A 20040-nucleotide genomic window follows, 5' to 3' on the forward strand; every position below is an offset into this window, starting at 1 on the left:
TTTAAAAAAATTAGAGCGTAGAGTGGCTCAGCAGTTAAGAACATGGCTGCTCTTGCAGAGGACCCAGTTCAGTTCCTAGTACCCACATGATGGCTAACAACCATCTGTAACTCCATCTGTAACTCTAGTTCTGGGGGATCTGACACCCTCTTCTGGCCTCTGGGGGTACCAGGCATATATGTGGTATACATACATACATGTAGGCAAAATTCTTGTACACATAAAATAAAAATAAACCTTTAAAACAACATAAATACAATCCATACCACAATTCTCAAGGCCATCACTGAACATGAAAGCAGCCACAGACAATACATAAATCAGTCAAGTGTGGCTTGTTCCAATACAACTTATTTGTAAAAACAGGCAAGTTTGTTGCCAGGTATAGTATGGCTCATGCCTATTATCCCAGCATTTGGGAGGTGGAGACAAGAGGACCAGGTATTCAAGGCCAACCTCAGTTACATAACAAGTATGAGTCTCAAAAAAACCTAATCAAGCCGGGCTGGGTGGCGCATGCCAGCACCATCCAGGTCTACATAGTGAGTTCCAGGACAGCTGAGGCTACAGAGAGACCCTGTCTCAAAAAGACCAAAAAAAAACCACCTAATCAATCAATCAATCAATCAATCAATCAATCAATCAATCATCAATCAGGCAGTTTGCTGACTCCTGCCCTACCACCATTTCCACATACCATCTCATTGTAGGTAGGGTTGCAGGTTTTTCGAGCCACTTTGGTTTTTCTCTTTGTGGTTTTCTGAGGATCAGGAAGGAGGTAAATTTTTACATAGGGGTCAGGGTCATTCCCATCCTGGAGCAGTTGCTATAATGGAATGAAAACAAAGAAGATGAGGATCCATACAGCACCTGTCTCTTCATCTTCCTGCCGCCATATTCTAATCCAGGTTCTTTATCAAAGATCTCTCTCTCTCTCTCTCTCTCTCTCTCTCTCTCTCTCTCTCTCTAGGGCTGGAGAGATGACTCAGTTGTTGTTTTTTTTTAATTTTATTTATTATTTTTATTTTATGTGTACGCATGCACTGCCTGCATGTAAGTGCACCCGTGTCGTGTAATGCCCGTGGAGGTCAGGAGAGGCTGTCAGATCCCCTGGATTGGAGTTATGGACAGTTGTTATCTGCCATGTGGGTGCTAGGATTCGAACCCAGGTCTTCTGCAAGAACAACCAGTGTTCTTAACTGCTGAGCCATCTCTCCAGCCCCAACTCAGTTGTTAAGAGTACTTGCTGCTCTTCCAGAGGACCAGAGTTTGGATCCCAGCAACCACATCAGGCAGCTCACAACTGCCTATAACTCCAGCTCCAGGGGATCTGCCATTTAGCTTCCACTGGCACCTGCACATACATGGCACAGGCACAGGTACACAAATAAAAAAATTAAATCATAAAAAAATTTTAAACCTCTCTCTAGCTTTTCTCAGTGCATACCTTTTTTTGCAGGGAGGTCTGCTTCCCAGCTTACTCCATGCTTATAAAAATATCTACCAGGGGCTGGAGAGATGACTCAGCAGTTAAGAGCACTGTCTGGTCTTGCAGAGGACCTAGGTTTAGTTCCCAACACCCACATTGTGGCTAACAACCATCCTTAATTCCAGTTCTGTCCTCTATGGGCATTTTGCACATGTGGTATTCTTACATATACGCAGGGAAATTACTCATACATATAAATAAAAATAAATTAAAATACTATGATCATGTCAAATAGTCTATTGAAACATCAATCAAGTTTCTTATTATATTAATTCTATATATTTTTTTAAATATTGTATCTATTATTTTTATTTTATGTGTAAGAATGTATTACCTGCATGTGTGTAAGTGCACCTGTGTTGTGAAATGCCCATGGAGGTCAGAAGAGGGCGTAAACAAGGGGTGTCAGATCCCCTGGAGTTGCGAATGGTTGATAATTGCCATGTGGGTGCTGGGAATTGAACCTGGGTCCTCTGCAAGAACATTCAGTGTTCTTAACTGCTGAGCCATCTCTCCAGGCCCTCAATTCTGTATCTTGTATCTAAATGCTGGAAATATGGCAATTAACAGTGCTTCCATTTCTTACAGAGGACTCAAGTTTAGTTCCCAGCACCCACACTGGGTGGCTCACAACCACCTGCAACTCCAGCTCCAGGGGATCTGACACCCTCTTCTGGCCTCCTGGAGTACTTCTCATCCCACATGACATACATTTGCACAAACACACATAGATACATACATACAAATAAAAATATTTTTAAAAATCAATCTAGCGATCAATCAATGTTGGGATAATGCAGTATTTTAAATAAACCATCAAGTCTACCCAGGCATCTTTTCTCCATGCTATTTTGTCATTTGGTCCCTTTAGCCCCTACAAGGCAGAGACACGAGTCAGAGAGGATAAGTTGTTTGTTCAAGGTTGGCTAACTGCCGATTTACTCAGCTTGACTCTATTTAGGTTTTCATTTTGTTTTTTTAAAATTATTTTTAGATTTCCTTATTTCCTTATTTTGGTCTTTTTGAGACAAGGTTTGTTTCCTTGTAGCCCCAGCTGGCCTGAAACTCACTATACAGACCAGGTTGGCCTTGAACACACAGAAATCTACCTGCCTTTGCCTCCCAAGTGTTGTATAAAGGCATGCACCACCATGCCTGGCCAGATTTATTTTTATTTTATGTGATGAGTGTTTACCAGCATGTATGTAAGTGCACCTGTGTCATGCAATGCCCACAGAGCCCAGAAGAAGGCACTGGATACCCTGGAACTGGAGTTACTGATGGCTGTTAGCTGTCATGTAGGTGCTGGGAACTGAACTCAGGTCCTTTGCAAGAGCAGCCAAAGGTCTTTTTGTTGTTGTTGTCTTTTTGAGACAGGGTCTCCTGTAGCCCCAGCTGACCTAGAACTCATTATGTAGGTCAAGCTGGCTTTGAACTCAGAGATCCACCTGCCTCTGCCTCCAAAGTGCTGGGATTAAAGGTGGGCACCACCACACCCCAACTCAGCCAGTCCTCTTTAACCCTTGAGTCATCTCTCCAGCACCTTGGTTTTTGTTTTTAGGCAGCCCAACCCATAGTCTCCAGCACACTAGCATGCATTCCACCTGAGCCACATCCTCCAGACTCCCAAGATTGATCTTTTTCTGGGGGGCGGGTGGGGGGAGTCTTTTGAGACAGGGTCTCCCTGTAGCCACAGCTGGCCTGGATTCACTATGGAAACCAGGTTCTAGGCTGGCCTCAAACTCACAGATATTTCTGCTCCTGAGTGCTGGGATTAAAGGCATGTGCCACCATGCCTGGCCAAGACTGATCCTTTTAACACTTAGGTCAAAACTCAGAGTGGTGGCTCATGTTTGTAATTCTAGCACTTAGGAGGCTGAGGCAGGAAGAGTGTCTTGAGTTCAAGTTCAAATGCCTGGGCTACATATTGTGTTCCAGGCCAGAGTGGGCTAGCATAAGAACATGTCTCACAGGGCTGGAGAGATGCCTCAGCGGTTGAGACTGCTCTTGCAGAGGACTCGGGTTTGATTCCCAGAACCCACATGGTGGCTACAAACCATCCTTAACTCCAGTTCTGGGGAATCCAAAGCCCTCTTCTGGTCTCTGAGGCACTGCACAACACAGGTGCACTCACATACATGCAGGCAATATACTCATACACATAAAATAAAAATAAGAAAATAAATATTAAAAAAAAGAACCTGCCTCACATACACACAAACAAACAAACATACATACATAAAACCCAAACCCTCCAAACACTTAAGTCAGACTATATCAAATCTGCCTTTAAGGATTCATATCAGTGTTGAAATCAGAGTCCTTACTGTGGGGCCCAGGCTCTAGGGGAGGATGCCTCTCCAACTTACCCACTAGCTCCTGATGACCATTCACTCCATGGGCTTTGGCCAATAGGACCTTGCAGTTCCTGATAAGGCAAAGCAGGCTTCCTCCAGAAGTCAGGATATAAGCTTTAAGATCTAATTGCTCGTCATGCCTGAAACACTCCTCTCTCAGATATACACATATAGTGCCCTTCCTCACCTCCTCATCACCAGGCCATCCCTATCTCTTAATATAAATGCTAGCCTCCTGCTTCTCCTAGATTCCTTCTCTGCTTCATTGCTTGTGCAGTTCTTTTTTAAAAATATTCTATTTATTATTTTTTATTTTATGTGTATGAGTATATTGCCTGCATGTAGGTAGGCACATTGGTGTTGTGTAGAGTCTTTGGAGGTCAGAAGAGGGCATCGGACTCCCTTGGAACTGGAGATATGTATGGTTGTTAGCTGCCATGTGGGTCCTAGGAATTGAACTTGGGTGCTCTGCAAGAACATCTCTGTCTTAACTGCTGAGCCATCTCTCCAGCCCCATCTTGTGCAGTTCTTACCTCATCTCACATGCCGTATGTTTTACTTGTCTAATCTGTGTGCCTTTTCCAACCGAAACGTCAGCTCCCTGGGGAAGGATTTTGTTTTACATTCCTTCTCCTGTATCTAGGGATAATGTGTTAGTAGGTGCTAGATGAACATTTGTTGATGAACAAATGTGAAAGTGACACCAAGGTTTCTTTGCCTCCAAAGCTCATGCATCTCCTGCTATAACCCAAAATTCCAATCTCCATGTAATGAGCAACACGGGGTACGCAGCACACTGCACATTTCCAACAAAAGTTCCTTTTCTATTCACAATGTTCTTAGAACCTGTACAAAATCAATTATATACTGCCTTGAGTATGCTTGAAGAATGTCCAGCGGCTGCCCTGTATATTCTCACAGACTCATCTGCTGATCTATCACTATAACCAGGTAGCAAGCTCCCAGGCCTCTCCTTTATAACACTGGAATTACCACTACCACACTAATATTCAGAAAGGTACATACTTTCATTGTGTTATCTCATTTCACTCCCACAACAACCCTTGGAAGAAGGGATTGACATCATCTTCCTTACAATGAAGCTCATATAGTACTTAGGATATTGCCATAGACCACAGCAAGCAACCAGCTGTGTCTTAAATTGCCTGGTCAACCGCAGGCCTGGCACTGGGCAGCCTGTGGTGGATGCTCAGTAAACTTTTGTGGTTACTCTCATGACATGGAGTCAGAGGAGGACTGACTAGTCCAAAAAATACCAGCAGAAAGATCAAGGACCAAAGAAAGCTGTAAATGTACTTACCAAACCCCGAATATGCATCACCATGATGAAGAGTTTGTTGTTTTTGTAGGAGATAGACAGCTTCACCTCCCCACCAACTTTCCCAACAGGCCGGGCCCATGTGCCATCTGTAGGGACAAAGGAAAATGAGGAAGGTTCATGAGCCAGCAGTGTCCCAACTGGTGCCAGGTAGGAATTTCAGCTTTCTGACTGAAGCCCTGCCCCACCCTCCATGTCAGGGCTCTGGTACTGAGGGGGTCTGGAATGAGTTTAGAGTTGAGCTGGGATGAGTCTACCCTATCTGAGGGTATAATCACTAACTGAATGTCCATCTTCTGGGGAACACAGCTATGGAGCTGTGGACCCCACAGGCTGAATGGAAAACTGGATTCCCTAGCAAGTAAGCAAAGGAACAAGAAAGAAATCAAAGAAGGTTGGCAAGGGGCAGGGGTGTGGTTTGGCAGGACTGGCAAGATTGTCACCAGGAAGCTACTGTACCTGAGGACTTTGGAGCTGCACTGGTGCCTGCAGCCTTCTCATCCCGGGACAAGGGGTGGAAGAAGGTGTACACCAGATCACACTGGAATACAGAGAACAAGGCCACTCTTCAGCAAGACATGGCCCAGTGAGAAAGGAAGGATGATGGCTAGCCCAAATCATTTTTTAATTTATTATTGTTTTATTTTTTTATGTGTATGAGTGTATTGTCTGCATGTGTGTAAGTGCGCCCGTGTTGTGCAGCGCCAGAGAAGTCAGAAGAGAGTATTGGATTCCCCCTGGAACTGGAGTTATGGACTGTTATTAGCTGCCATGTGGGTGCTGGGACTCAAACCCAGGCCCTCTAGAAGAACAGCCAGTGCTCTTAACCATTGAGCATCTCTCCAACCCCAAATCCTTTCTTTTTTTTTGTCCTTTTGAGACTGGGTCTCCCTGTAGCCTGAGCTGATCTGGAACTCACTATGTAGGCCAGGTTGGCCTTGAACTCACAAAGATTCACTGCCTCTGCCTCCCAAGTGCTGGGGTTAAAGGCATGTGCTACCGTGCCTGGCAACCAAATCATTTTTTTAAAAGAAAAAAAGCTAGAGTGGGATAGAGTAGGGGAGTGAACCTGAACCCCTGTAATCTCATCATTCAGGAGATAAAGTGCGGAGGACTGCTAGGCTGGCCTGGTCTGCAAAGTGAAGTTTAGGCTTGCCTGGATTATAGACTGAGACACAGTAAGACCCTGTCTCATAAACCAAAACCAAAACCAAACCAAACCAAACCAAAATAAATAAATAAATAGGCCACTTCAGGTCAAAAGCAGTACATTCTTTTCTACTCTTGCCTCCTCCACTCCCCTATCAACACATACACTTGGAGAGACATGCCTTAGCCAGTCTGGGACAGAAAACACAAACCTTTTTCTGGAGAATGTTTAAAACTAGGCTTGGGAAATAAATAAAAAATAAAAAACCTAGGCCTGAGGTAGATCCCATCATGGATCAGTGCTTGCTAATCCTCTGCAGAGCCTGGTGCTGCTAATTCACCAGCTAGATCCTGCTGACTCCTCAGGACTCTGATCCTTCCTCTCACATCCCACACCAGTTACTCACCTCAGCCACCTCTGGGGCAGCATGGATCAAGTGCCAGATGTAGCCGTTTAGCTCTTCCCTCCGGCGCTCAGCCATTGCCTCTCCCCTAGAGCGGCCAATCACAAAGCGACTAGGGAAGCTAGAGCGGCAGGCAGGAGAGAGATAATGAGGATGGAGAAAGATAATGAGGCTTTGTGGACATTTATTTTTATTTCTTTTAAAGATTTATTTATTTTATGTATATGAGTGTTTTAGCTGCATGTCTATAAGTGCACCATTTGTGCCTGGCATCCACGGAGGCCAGAAGAGGGCATCTGATCCCCCTGGAACTGTAGTTACTGGACAGTTGATAGTCACCAGGTGGATGCTGGGACCTGAACCCAGGTCCTCTGACAGAACAGTCAGTGCTCTTAACCATTGAGTTATCTCTCCAGGCCCTATTTTTTATTTTTTTGAGACAGGTCTCACTAGGTAGCCTTGGCTGGCCTGGAACTGGCCATGTAGACCAGGCTGACCTTGAATTCACAAAGACCCATCAGCTACTGCCTCCCAGTGCTGGAATTAAAGGAATGCGCCACCACACCTGGCCCCTTTGTGTACATTTCATTTGCATTTCTAGTGGATCCTCATTTCCCAGCAGTTTCTCTTCTGGGAAGACCTTCACCTACCTGACTCCTACCAGACCATATGCACCCAAATGGTATGGGTCTCAGACTCTGTCTCACTCTCTCCTCCTTTCTCTCTTGCACACGTATACAACATCCTCCCCCACACTTCCTGGAACCCCAGATAAGAAAAAAATTGGCCATATTAAAATTTCTGTGTACAGGGGCTGCAGAGATGGCTCAGCAGTTAAAAGCACTAACTGCTCTTGCAGAGGACCCGGGTTCGATTCCCAGCACCTACATGGTGGCTGCTAACAATCCTTAACTCTAGTTCCAGGAGAATCCAAAGCCCTCTTCTCACCTCCGTGGCATTGCGCGACATGGGTGCACTCACACACAAGCAGGCAATACACTCATACACATAAAATAAAATAAATAAAATATTTTTTAAAAAAGATTTCTGTGTACAGTTCTGTGGCATTGGGTACATACACAATGCTGTACAACTTTCACCATCAGTCATGTCCAGAACTCTTCATCTTGCAAAACTGAAGCATAACACCTTTTAAACAATGCCTTAACCAGGTTCCATTCTGTCTCTATGAATCTGACCACTCTAGGGGATTCCAGTAAGTAGAATCTACTCCAATAAGTAGAATAAGTTTTGAATCTTCTTGTGATGTAGATTTCATTTAGGTTCATTCATGTTTTAACATGTGTCAAAGATCCTTTCCTTTCAATGCTAAATAGTCCACTGTATGTATTTACCACTTTAACCATTAAGAAAATGATTTATTTCTTTGATAAGCTGGAAACTCTGAGTCATGTTCATATTCAACCAGTGCCCCTCCTTCCATCAGCTCCAGCTAGCTTTCCTTCTTAGGTTGGTGGGCCCATGCTTATTTTCAAGGCTAGAGCAGGGGGAGCACTTGTTACAAAATCCAACAGCAGGCCCCGTGAAGTGTAGTCCAGCCAGCTCCATCCCTTTCCCTCCCCAGTATCTCTCAGTTCAGAGAAGAGTAAGGGTAACTACCTGGGCAGGAAGGAGGAAGGGAAGAGCAGGCGCAGCTTATTGTGAAGCTCCTGGAACTCCTCAAACGTCCTCTGGATGTAAGTTGCCTCATGAGCATTCTCTCGCATCACTTTTACCACATATATCTGCAAAGGCAAAAACTCAGAATACTGACCTTCTGTACTTAATAGAGGAAGCAGTGGGGGAGAAGTATATGTGTGCTAGGTGTGTGTGTGGGGGGGGGTACTTTCCAGAAGGAAAGGGTCTCTGTCTCTAGTGGAGAAAAGATGGTAGGCAGGCAAAGATTTCCTGCCTGGGTCTTATAGGACACATGCCTCAGGGAGTTAAAAACCAATTCAGCTCCCTGACTATACAGGTCACCAGAGGAAAGGCGGGGAAGTGGCGTGGGATTGCTCCTAGTACAGGAGCCTTGTGAACCCAAGGCCCAAGAGTCAGAACCCCAAGAAGATAAGTCGGTGGGGAACAAGAGACAGAGTGGCGCAAAGACTTACATAGCCTTTGTTGGGGTGGAAAATCTTCTCATGACGGCAGAGAAAAACGTCACTGATGCGGCCGGAGCTCTTGAGAGTATGTGTTCGGGAGGCAAAGGAAAGGGTCAGTCTGTCATCCGAGCCTGTGAACTTCATCTGAGCCAGGTTGTGGATGAAAAAGTTGAGCTTTGTGGCTACGCTGCCCAGGCTGGATTCAATCAATCTGTTGGTCCAGGACGATGGGAAACAAAGGATGTAACTATAGATTCAAAATACCCTCTGCTTTGGCAAAGCTATCCAAGTGGACATTCCTGCATCCTGGGGTTTTATCAAGTTTTTTTTTTTTTTTTTTTTGTGGCCATTCGGAAGTTGTAGGCTGTATTAGAGACAGAACCTCTAAATCAGGAGTAGAACTCAAGCAACTAAGGTATTTAGTGCTTACTGAATACCCTTGTTGTGTACTGTTATGGGCGTTGGTGATATGCATGATGCATTTACATAAATGTCAACCAAATGGAAATTCCTCCACCCTGGGGTTTTTTCAAATTTTTTTTTTTTTTTTTTTTGGTGATGGGAGGAAGTAGGGTCTTACTATATAGCTGGCCTTGAACACCCTGCATTGCCCAGATTAGCCTCAAATTCATGGTGATCCTCCTGCCTCAGCCTCCTAAATATGTTATATGTTAACATCTCTGAGTAGTCCTAAGACTAACAACTAGCTCAAATCACTTTCCCAAAGTAATAACTTCCTGGAACACATGATTGACACACAATTATCTCATGCACTTTATTTTGTGAATCCTGGGTTCTTAGTTCCATTTTTTGTTCTCCGGTCAAGACAGCCAAACCAAGGTAGAAGGGAATTTGAGACAGCAAATGTCTAAATAGTACTATGAAATGGGGTTCAAGGACCAAGCTAAGCATTGCTCAATCTGAAGACTGAAACTTTTTTTTTGGTCTTTTTTGAGACAGGGTCTCCCTGAAGCCTCAGCTGGCCTGGAACTTGCTATGTAGACCAAGCTGGCCTAACTCACAGATTCACCTGCCTCTGCCTCCCAAGTGCTGGGATTAAAGGCATACGCCACCACACTGGGCTGAGATTTCAACTTTTAAGTGAGGTCCCATGAAAGGGGAAGGATCTGGGTAAAAGAGTTAAAACCATTATAAAATATGGAATCTCACTGGGTGCCGTGGCACACACCTTTAATCCCAGCACTTGGGAGGCAGAGGCAGGTAGATCTCTGTGAGGTCAAGGCCAGTCTGGTTTACATAGTGAGTTCCAGGCCAGCTGGGGCAACTACCTCCTAGACAAAATCGCTGGTTGGGACTTGGTAAGAATACATATAAATGATGACCACAGCCCTACTGATACAAGTTAGTCCCAAAATGCAGACAGGAAACTGAGCTTAGAGAATAAAGTGATTACCAGGCAAAACTGGGATATCAGATCCAATTCCAGGCCTTGACACCCGGGTTAAGCTTGTCCTACTTCTGTAGCCCACTCCTGCCAACCTGGCAGCTTGTGGACTGCTTGAGTGTGCAGCACTGGTTTGTGCTGTGTGTTACCTAGTGAAGTAGGTGGTAGCATTGGCCTCTGTGTCTTGAGGCCTCAGAGCATCGTACACATACTTGAGGTCCTCCAGGTCTGAGAGCTCAGGGATTCCACAGGACAACATCTAGAAGAGGAAAGGAGAGGTACCTATAACTACAGCAAAGCTTGCCTCTCTACCCTAAGGCAACATTTTCTATATTTGATTCCCTGATCCTTCTAGGCTATAGATGGGTGCTGTTAGGCAGTGGTTAGGGGGGCCACAGGAACTGAGGAACTGAATGAGGGGGTCAGGCACCACTGTTCCCAGTTGTTTGGGTCTCTGCCTTTAAGGAACACAGGGCGCGACTGGGGCTCAGAGGAGATCTCCAGGAATTTTCTGAAACAAGCCAGGGCATAAGAAAGAGGTGTTCAGAAAGGGATGGAACTCCTCACCAGGCCCAGAAGGTTGAGGAAGAGGTGGGTGTGCTTGCGAATGAGGTTGTAGGCTTGGCAGCAAAGGTCAACAAAATCATGGAAGCGGCTGGAAGGCTTGTCACCCCCGTTGATGACATACGCCATGTCCGAGGTGAAGACAAATGGGGCACGGTCCCTGGGCCAAGGGAACATACAGGTAGAAGGTCAATGTGGAGAAGGAAGGTCATCCTATGGGCTCCACTGGGGGATGATTTCCTACACTCTCATTATGTGTTCTGACCTGGGAGCTAACAATACTTTATCCCAGCTACCCAATTGCATTTCCCTTTTGCTGTAGCTTGGACTCTTATTCCTTTGTTCAGTTTTCAGTGAGGGGGGAGACCAGGTGGTCTTCACCTTCCACAGGGCTCTGCACAAGCTTATCAGTTTTCTCTTCTTCAGAGCAGTTCAGCCCAGGGACAATGGTTTGAGGCCCAGTTCCTTCCATCAAAGGCTGGTGTCTCAGCTCTGAACCACTGCTGCCCTCCATACATGAGGCCACTTACCTCTTGATGTTGCCAAACATCTGGGCATGGCCCAAGAAGCGGCCAAAATCTATGTGGAACATGTGTCCAGTGGTCTTCAGCATGATGTTGTCATTATGTCTGTCACAGATGCCCAAGACATATGTGGCCACACAACAGCCAGCACAGGAGTAGATGAAGTTCTCCACAGCCTGTGAGAATGGAGGCAGGTAGTAGGGCCACAGCCAGACTGAGTTCTGGCCTGGCCTCCCTCTCATGTAAACCCCAACAGCACCCAATACCTGACTATTCATCCTTATCATATACTGAGATAAATGTTTATGAACATAGAAACATCTTCCATGGGAGACAGTGGGCTGATTGAAAAATCCCAACATGAGCAGCCCAGATTGGGAGACCTTAGTGGACAGAAAGACTGATGTTTCAAACTTCCAACAGGTTGCGGTAATCCTGACTCAAGTGAGCAGTAGAACTAAGCATGCCTGCCTGACCTTGCTCAAAATTCATCCATTCTTCTTCCTGCCCTAAATAACACTCCATTCCCAGAGTGTTTGATCCCAGCTAAATGTTTACCTAATGAAAATTACTGCACTCCAAAGAAGAGCTGAGCCAGCATCACACTTCCTGAAGTGTTTTACACTTGAAATTCAGACATCTCTATTTGGCAAAATGTGTTGAGAGATATTTTGGGGTTCAAAGGAGGGGGAAGGTTAGGGAGATGGCTCAGCAGATAAGAGTACTTATTCTGCAAGCCAGAGAATCTGAGTTTGTTTTTGGTTTTTTGTTTGGAGACAGGATCTCTCTGTAGCCCTAACAGGCCTGGAACTCACTATGTAGACCAGGCTAGCCTTGATCTCACAGAGCTCTCCTGCCTCTGCCTCTCCAGTGCTGGGATTAAAGGCATGTGTTACCATGTCCATCGAGGTCCTGTGTTTGAATCCCTAGAAGCCACATAAAAATCAGGGCATGGTTGTGCATGCCTGTAACCCCAGTATGGTGGGGCGGAGACAGGCAGATCCTGAGAGCTCACTGGCCAGACAGCCTAGCCAAAACAGCAAGCCTCTGGTTCAGTGTGAGACCATGGCTAAGGACAATAAAGCAGAGAGCAGAGAGCGATAGAGGAAGACACCTGATGTCCTGTTCTGGCCCATGAGAGTGTGTGTACAAAGAGGAGGAAGAAAGGCAGTGAGGGCCAAGTCCACTTTATTTTGTTTGGTCAACATCTGTCTACTTTTCTACCCCTTTAGGAAGTAAAACTACATTGGATTTATAGATGAAACCCTTTCACCATGTAAATCTTCTTATAAAGCTTGAAGATTTTCCCCAAACTCAGGAAAGGCAACAGTGGGCAAGAGCCAACTAGGAATACACAAAATTAAGAATGAGAAAAATGTCATAACCAACTAGGAATGTATGGAATTGGGAATGAGAGGAAGCTTGGCAGATTCAGAATGCCTGCCTTCCCTCTGGGAATCTCCATGCATCTTCCCAGAGCCCTCCTTGTTTCCATTTTTCCAAACCTTCCCAGTTCACATTGGCTGCTCCTCCACTGAGTGTCTCCAGGCCCACTGCCTGTTCACTCAGTGCCTGGGTTTTTCAGATCCCCAGGTTTAGGGATTCAATCTCCCAACATATTCTTGGCTGTCTTGCAAAGAAATGCTGCAAAAGGAGCTACATCAAGTAGCTAATCTAATTACATCCAGTTACTCATCTAATTACAGCTAGGCGAAAAGGCCACTGGAAACCAAGGACAGAAAGTTTATAAAGATATCATAGAATCTGGGGCAGGAGAGATGGCTCAGTGGTAAAGAGCAGTTGCTGTTCTTGCAGAAGACTGGGGTTCAGTTCCCAGTATCCACATGGTAGCTAACCACCCCTAATTCCAGTTCCTGGGGATCTGATACTCTTTAGGGTACATGCACCTGGTATGTTTACATACGTGTAGGCAAAACACTCATGCACATAAAATTGAAAAAAACAGTCTATTTCTTAGAAAGCAATCTGGGGGTGGAGAGAGATGGCTCAGCAGTTAAGAGCACCAGTTATACTTACAGAGTACTGGATTCCGTTCCCAGCACCCACATGGTGGCTAACAACCACCTGTAACTCCAGTTCCAGGAGATCTAACACCCTCTTCTAGCCTCCGTGGGCATAACATGCACAGGTACACTTACATACATGCAGGCAAAACACTCATACACGTAAAATAGAGAAAAGTCTATGAATGAAAAGCAATCACTCAATAAGAAGCATAACCTACCCACTTCCAGTTTTGACCTGCATCTTCATCAATTCTGCTGCTGTCACAGGTATTCTTTGAATCTTAGATGATTCCTGTGTAGCTCACAAATAGCTGTATTGGTGCCACCAGTAATGTCCCCACTCCTACTATCCCCTGAATTGGGCAGGGTTTGAGTCTTGATTTATATGGGAACCCCCTCCTGATTTAAAGGTCTCATGTACAGGACATGGGTGCTGTTTACTGGCCAAGCTCTTTCTTCTAAACATTACCATTAATATTGTGGCTCACACCTGTAATCCCAGCACTCAGGCTGAGGCAGGAAGGTTATATGTTCCAGGCTAGCCTGAGCTACACTACAGAGTAAGGCCCTATCTCAAAAGCAAACAAAAAAATTAACAATTAGTTTCTACGTGTGTATCTGCTTGTACATTCTTCCACCACATTTATTGACTTGTTAGTATGCTGGCAGGGAGCAATTATAATTTCAACACCTAGCACAGTGCCTTGATATGGTAGGTGTTCAACACTTGAAAAACATGTTAGTATAAATAGCATATGGGACAGAGCAAAGAATCAGTCTTAGTTCTCCCCAAGGGTACTACATTGCTCTATGTTGGAACATAAGTTGGCATACAAATGGAGGTACAGGGCTTGAGACTGAGGCAGGCTGGGTTAATGAGCTGGGTATGGTAGCACATGCCTTTAACCTCAAAAGATGGGAGGCAGAGACGGGGGATCTCTGTGAGATCAAGGCCATCCTGGTCTATATAGTGAGTTCTAGGAACAGCTAGGGCTGCAGAGAGATCTTATCTCAAAGGCAAAAAATGAAAGAAAAAAAAAAAAAAAAGGAATGCAGAGGGCACCACCCCTGGTCAATTGATCATGATCCAGTAGATGGCTCCACACCCGGAAGTATATGGACAGCACAAACTGGAGTCAAAGGGTTATGAAATATTTTTTTAAAGTGCAGAGATAGCACAGGGGGCCAGGAATCAAACCCTTGGGACCACAAACTCTTCAGTCATTTAAAATAATCTAATTACACATTCACTAAACATATGCTGATTATAATTTGGCTGCCTACATGTCTTCCTCAGGAATAAAATGCATTGATCAATATAAATTAGTATTTGCATTCACTTAAAGTGAAATTTATAGAGGTTAACATTCTGAGATTTTTAAAAATTTATTATTTTTATTTTATGTGTATGAATGTATTGCCTGCATGGAGGTAGGTGCACCCATGTCATGCAATACTGTAGGAAGACAGAAGAGGGTGTCGGGTCCCTTGAACTGGAGTTATAGATGGTTGTTAGCTGCCATGGTGGGTGCTGGGAACCAAATCCTGGACCTCTGCAAGAGCAGCCAGTGCTATTAACTGCTGAGCCATCTCTACAGCCTCCATTCTGGGATTTTTTTTGGGGGGGGGCTATCTTTTTGAGACAGGGTCTCTCTGTAGACCCAACTAGCCTGGAAATCTCTATGTAGACCAGGCTGACCTTGAACTCAGAACCCACCTGCCTCTGCCTCCCAAATGCTGGGATTAAAGGCATGAGCCACCACTCCTGGCTCCCATTCTGATATTTTATTGTGACTTGTCCACTCCCATTTTCACCCCAAATCTCATTAACCCAAAGATTAGAGTCATGAATCTGTGGCCTGGCCATGGGCAACAGTAGGTCACCAAGGCCCTACAACCCATAGAAAGCTTCCATTCTCCCCTTCCTTCTTCTAGTCAAAGTCCTCTTTGCTCTTATCTCAATCTCATCACTGACCCCAATCCTGCCTTCAAGTTATAGTTAGTCTTGCACAGCCAGCTTCCCTACTTGGAGCAAGGGTTGTGTCTGACTCATGCCCAGAAAAAGGTCTGGATTAAAATGCTATCTAGGGGGCTGGAGAGATGGCTCAGCAGTTAAGAGCACTGGCTGCTCTCACAGAGGTTCTATTCCCAGCACCCACCTGGCAGCTAACAACTGTCTAGTTCCAGGGGATCCAATGCCCTCTTCTGATCTCCACAGGCACTACACGACATGGGTGCACTTATATACAGGCAGGCAATGCACTCATACACACAAAAATAAAAATAAATTTTTTTTGTCTTTTTGAGACAGGGTCTCCCTGTAGCCCCAGTTGGCCTAGAACTCACTATGTAGACCAGGCTGGCCTTGAACTCACAAATATCCATCTGCCTCTGCCTCCCAAGTGCTGGGATTAAAGGTGTGCACCACCACACCCGGCAAAAATAAAATATTTTTAAAAATGTTATCCAGGGCTGGAGTGATGGCTTAGCAGTTAAGAGCACTGGCTACTCTTGCAGAAGACTTGGGTTCGAATCCCAGCATCCACATGGTGGCTAACAACTGCCTGTAACTGACACCCTCTTCTGGCCTCTGTGGGCAATGCAAAACATAGGTGCACTTACATACATGCAGGTGTTAACACTCATACACATTAAAAAAATAAATAAAAACTTTAAAAAATGATAAAATGCCTCCTCGAACCACCTCACATTCTATTCAGCATCACTGAAGCCCTCTGAGAGTATGAGAGGAACTGACCAGGATCCATAATTAGGAGGGATACAGGTAGGCTCTCAAAAGCTGCTTCCCCATCCCTTGAAACTCAAGGACGGTTTCTCTGACCAATACTGGAGAATTTTCTGTTAGCTTACAATAATAATGTGACCACCTCTATTTCACAGAAACATTGGTCCACAAAGATCCATCCCTCCCTCAGCAAAGCATGCAGGTCTGGTGGTAGCAGAATCATGTGCCACAGTCAGGCACACTGCCCCATCTTTGGACCCCTGACATCCCCTGTGCAGGATAGCTTCAGTTGTCAACATGATACACCTGGGTAGAGGGAGCCTCAGTTAGGGAACTGCCTCCATTGAACTGGCCTGTGGCCATATCTGTGGGGTATTTTCTTGACTATTCAGTTATGTGGGAGGGCCCAGCCCACTGTGGGTGATGCCACCTGAGTAGACTGTTCTGTGTTATATAGGAAAGCAGGCTGAGCACGGGCCAGGGAAGCAAGTCAGTAAAAAGTGTTCCTCCTTGGCCTGTGCTTCAGTTCCTGCCTCCATGATCCTCCCCTGAGTTTCTACCTTGGGCTCCCTGATAAACTGTGACCAAAAATAAACCCTTGTAAGCCAAATAAACCCTTGTAAACCAAATAAACCCTTTCTTCCCCAAGTTGGTATTGGTCAGAGTGTTTTGCCACAGCAATTGAAAGCAAACTAGAACACAGCCCCCCATACCTTCTCATATTCGTCCTCCCCAGGGTTGTGTTTCTGCAGCCAGTCAGCCAGGGGCCGGTCCTTGAAGGAGCCAGTCACCCCATGTTCCACCTGGATCTTACGCAGTGTCTCAGCATTGGGGATCATTTCTACCATCCCTGGAAGAGAAGAGATTGGGGTCATGTTTGGACCAGAGTGAAGAGGGCTGAGGGGGAAAGGTCTGCCATAGTTGGACTGGATACTTCCCATGAGTTAAGCTTCAGGCTCTTTGGACAAAGTGTGCTATTAGGAGGAATACATGACAGTGGAAACAAAGGTCACACCTGCATCCACAGTCCAGAGTGAGTCCAGGTTTCCCCCAGCTCATGAAGCTGCGCCTTCTCTCCCTTCAACTTTTACTACCGATGTTTTCAAATATATAGCTTCAACAATGATCAACACTTGTCTAATTTCACTTCATCTTCCACTACTCAACTAGCTTCCTATTTCCTGCCCTAGTGGAGTACTGTTAAGCAAGGCAGGGTTCCACTCTATAAACCAAGCTGGTCTTGAACTAGTGGTTCTATCTCAGCCTCCTGAGAGATGGGAATACAGGAATGTGCCATCATGCCCTGCTTTAGACATGCCCCTTCACGCATAAATATTTCAAGTGTAAGTAACAAGGATATCAGTGCCATTGTCACGTCCAAAGAACTAACAGTGGCTCCTTAAGCCAGTTTATTTTCAAATTGCTTACAGGCATCCCCAAACTACTTTACAATTGGTTTGTTTACGAACCCAAGTCCACTGAGGTTGCTAAGCCTCCAAGTCTGTTTTGTTTCGCAACAGTCTCTCTCCCTTGAATTCTTTTTTCATGTCACTCTACATCTCCTAGAATAATCCTGCCCTTCTATTCTCTATTGTTCATGTTGGAAAACAGTCAGAAAGGCAGTAAGCAAAGGGATGCCCCACACCCACTCCACACTGACCTCTCCCTCTGCCAGTGGAGAAGCAACGAAAAATGACCATGCGCATATCTAGCCCCTCCTGGACCCAGATCTTGCTCATGATTCGAATCATCTGCAGGGTGAGCATGTCCTGGCGAAGGTCGTCCCCGCACTGGACAGGAAAGAGTGATTAAAACCCATCTCCGCTCCCTCCTCCAGGCTTCTAAAACCCCCAGTGGTTGACCATCAGTCCTGCTGTTTGAGACAAGGTCTCTCTATGTAATCCAGGCTGGCCTCAAACAGCAATCCTCCTGCCTCAACTGGTGGGTGCTGGATTACAGGTCTGTACTATCATGCCTGGTTCATGAGGCCTTTCAAAAACTTGAATGTTTGGCTGGGCATGGTGGTACATGCCTTTAATCCCAGCACTCGGGAGGCAGAGGCAGGCAGATCTCTCGAGGCCAGCCTGGTCTACATAGTGAGTTCCAGGTCAGCTGGGGCTACAGGGAGACCCTGTCTCAAAAAGACCATAAAAAAAAACAAAAAAAACAAAAAACACTTGAATGTTTGTACCAGATTAGGAACTAACACATAGTAAATGTATAGTATAAGGTTCTGAGTGATAGAAACTGTATTTATTTTACTTTTTGGGTACTAGAAATTGAGCCTAGAGCCCTAAAGACACTAATAGGCATATGATCTACCCCTCAGGTATACCCTCCCAATACCCCAGGTAGGTGCATGCTGCCTTCCCCACTGTATTATATGTTCTATGACTATCTTATTTCTCATGGTCATAGAGGGGCCAGTCAGAGGGAGCACAGGGTTCATCTAGTCTAATCTGCACCTGACAGAATTTCTCCAGTCTCCTGCCATATGTCACCCAGCTTCTGCTAGAATATGCCCATTGACAAGATGATTATATCCATGCATTGGGTGGGGGCACCAAGGGGTAGCTCTGCCCCCCAGAAAGTGTTTCTATAGTCTAAGCTATATCAGTTGCCCCTCCTGACACTGTTCTTTATCTTCTAGGGTCATGAACTCATCAAAATCTTTTTTTACTTGATAGTCTTTCCAATATTAAAAAGGTAGCATGAGTGGCTGAAGATGTAGTTCAGTGGTAGAATGGGTGCCTTGCATGCTGAAGGCCCTGAGTTCAGTCCCCTAAGGCATATGCACACACACCACATACACAAAGGCACATGGGATAGAAACAGTCCAGGCCTTTCCTGCCAGCCTTTCCTCTACTGCCTTCACCCACACCAGGCATGAATAAAGTATTCTTTTTCCCTTGCTTTGTTTTTGTTTGTTTGTTTTTTGGTAGCGTTGTTTTTTGGTGTGCAGCTCAAAGTGCTCTAGAAGTCACTGTGTATCCTAAGCCAGCTTTAAGCTCATGGCACTTCTGCATTAGTATCTTAAGTGCTAATTAAAGTGTTCTCACCTTGAAGATGACTCGGATGTTCTCCCCCATTGGATCCACATTTTGGAAGGCCAGCTTGAGGGGGACTGCATTGGAGTTGAAGTAGGAGCAGTCCTGAACAGTAGAGAGGACAGTGACAATTGTCAGTGTGGTTCACACTCAGGAAGGAAAATGACTTCTTCATTCTGGGTCAAGATGCTGTCTACCCTTCTGCTGCTGGTCTTCACAAGACATGCTCAGTGTATCCCTAGATTTCCCAGGATGGGTTCCACACACCTCTCCTTACTGCTCTCTCCTGGCTCAGGTCACAACCTTGGCTCCAGCACCTGTTCTCTCACCCCTGCCTTTCACTCTACTCAGAACTTACTTCTGCTAAGTCCCACATCCCATCTAAACTCTGAAAATGGGGTTCATGACAGCACAAACTGTCTAACAGTTGCAAGAATGAAGCACAACAACCAACAAGAAGAACAAAGACCAGTGCTGGACAATGAGCCCAGAAAGTATGGCTAAGAACTACCATCCTTGCCACCTTCCCAGTTCATCCTTGGCATCACAGGATGACCCAGCCTCTGACCCAACTCTGATGCCCTACACACAGTTGCCAAGCAAAAATCCACATGTGGGCAGGTTGGGAAGAGACCATCCATTTGCCCTTCTTCCTCTTTTCTCTCAAGACAGGGCAAAGAGTGTTCCCTGAGCATTCCCCATTCTGCAACGTTCCACATCCAGCAGTTACTTACCCTGGGCACGATGCCCTTCACCAGAAGACTAGGGCTAAGTGGCAGGCGGCATGAGCCATTGAGGGCAAAGAACTGTCTTACTTCTTCCAGGCCTGTGCGAAGGATGCCCTGTAGGGAGTGGTGAAGGAAGTAGAGTAAGGTAAGGGCCCCACA

At 45.5% G+C, this 20040-nt stretch overlaps 1 protein-coding gene across 2 annotated transcripts in view; it reads right to left on the reverse strand.

Moving 5' to 3' along the window:
* Pik3c2b (phosphatidylinositol-4-phosphate 3-kinase catalytic subunit type 2 beta) overlaps positions 1–20040 on the reverse strand; it is a 70935-nt gene that overhangs the window by 1855 nt on the left and 49040 nt on the right. For both annotated transcript variants that reach the window (XM_017797463.2, XM_008830387.3), the window contains 13 exons: positions 19888–19995; positions 19166–19258; positions 17767–17896; positions 16820–16956; positions 11340–11509; positions 10813–10969; positions 10395–10504; positions 8850–9051; positions 8359–8483; positions 6742–6859; positions 5645–5726; positions 5168–5274; positions 698–826 (listed from right to left, as the gene is read on the reverse strand). In XM_017797463.2, the coding sequence (XP_017652952.1) occupies positions 698–826; positions 5168–5274; positions 5645–5726; positions 6742–6859; positions 8359–8483; positions 8850–9051; positions 10395–10504; positions 10813–10969; positions 11340–11509; positions 16820–16956; positions 17767–17896; positions 19166–19258; positions 19888–19995 (1668 nt within the window). The remainder of the gene's footprint in view (positions 1–697; positions 827–5167; positions 5275–5644; positions 5727–6741; positions 6860–8358; positions 8484–8849; positions 9052–10394; positions 10505–10812; positions 10970–11339; positions 11510–16819; positions 16957–17766; positions 17897–19165; positions 19259–19887; positions 19996–20040) is intronic.

This window comes from Nannospalax galili, unplaced genomic scaffold, assembly GCF_000622305.1.
Source record: "Nannospalax galili isolate Female #2095 unplaced genomic scaffold, S.galili_v1.0 scaffold113, whole genome shotgun sequence".
In the NCBI taxonomy this organism is placed as follows: Eukaryota; Metazoa; Chordata; class Mammalia; order Rodentia; family Spalacidae; genus Nannospalax; species Nannospalax galili.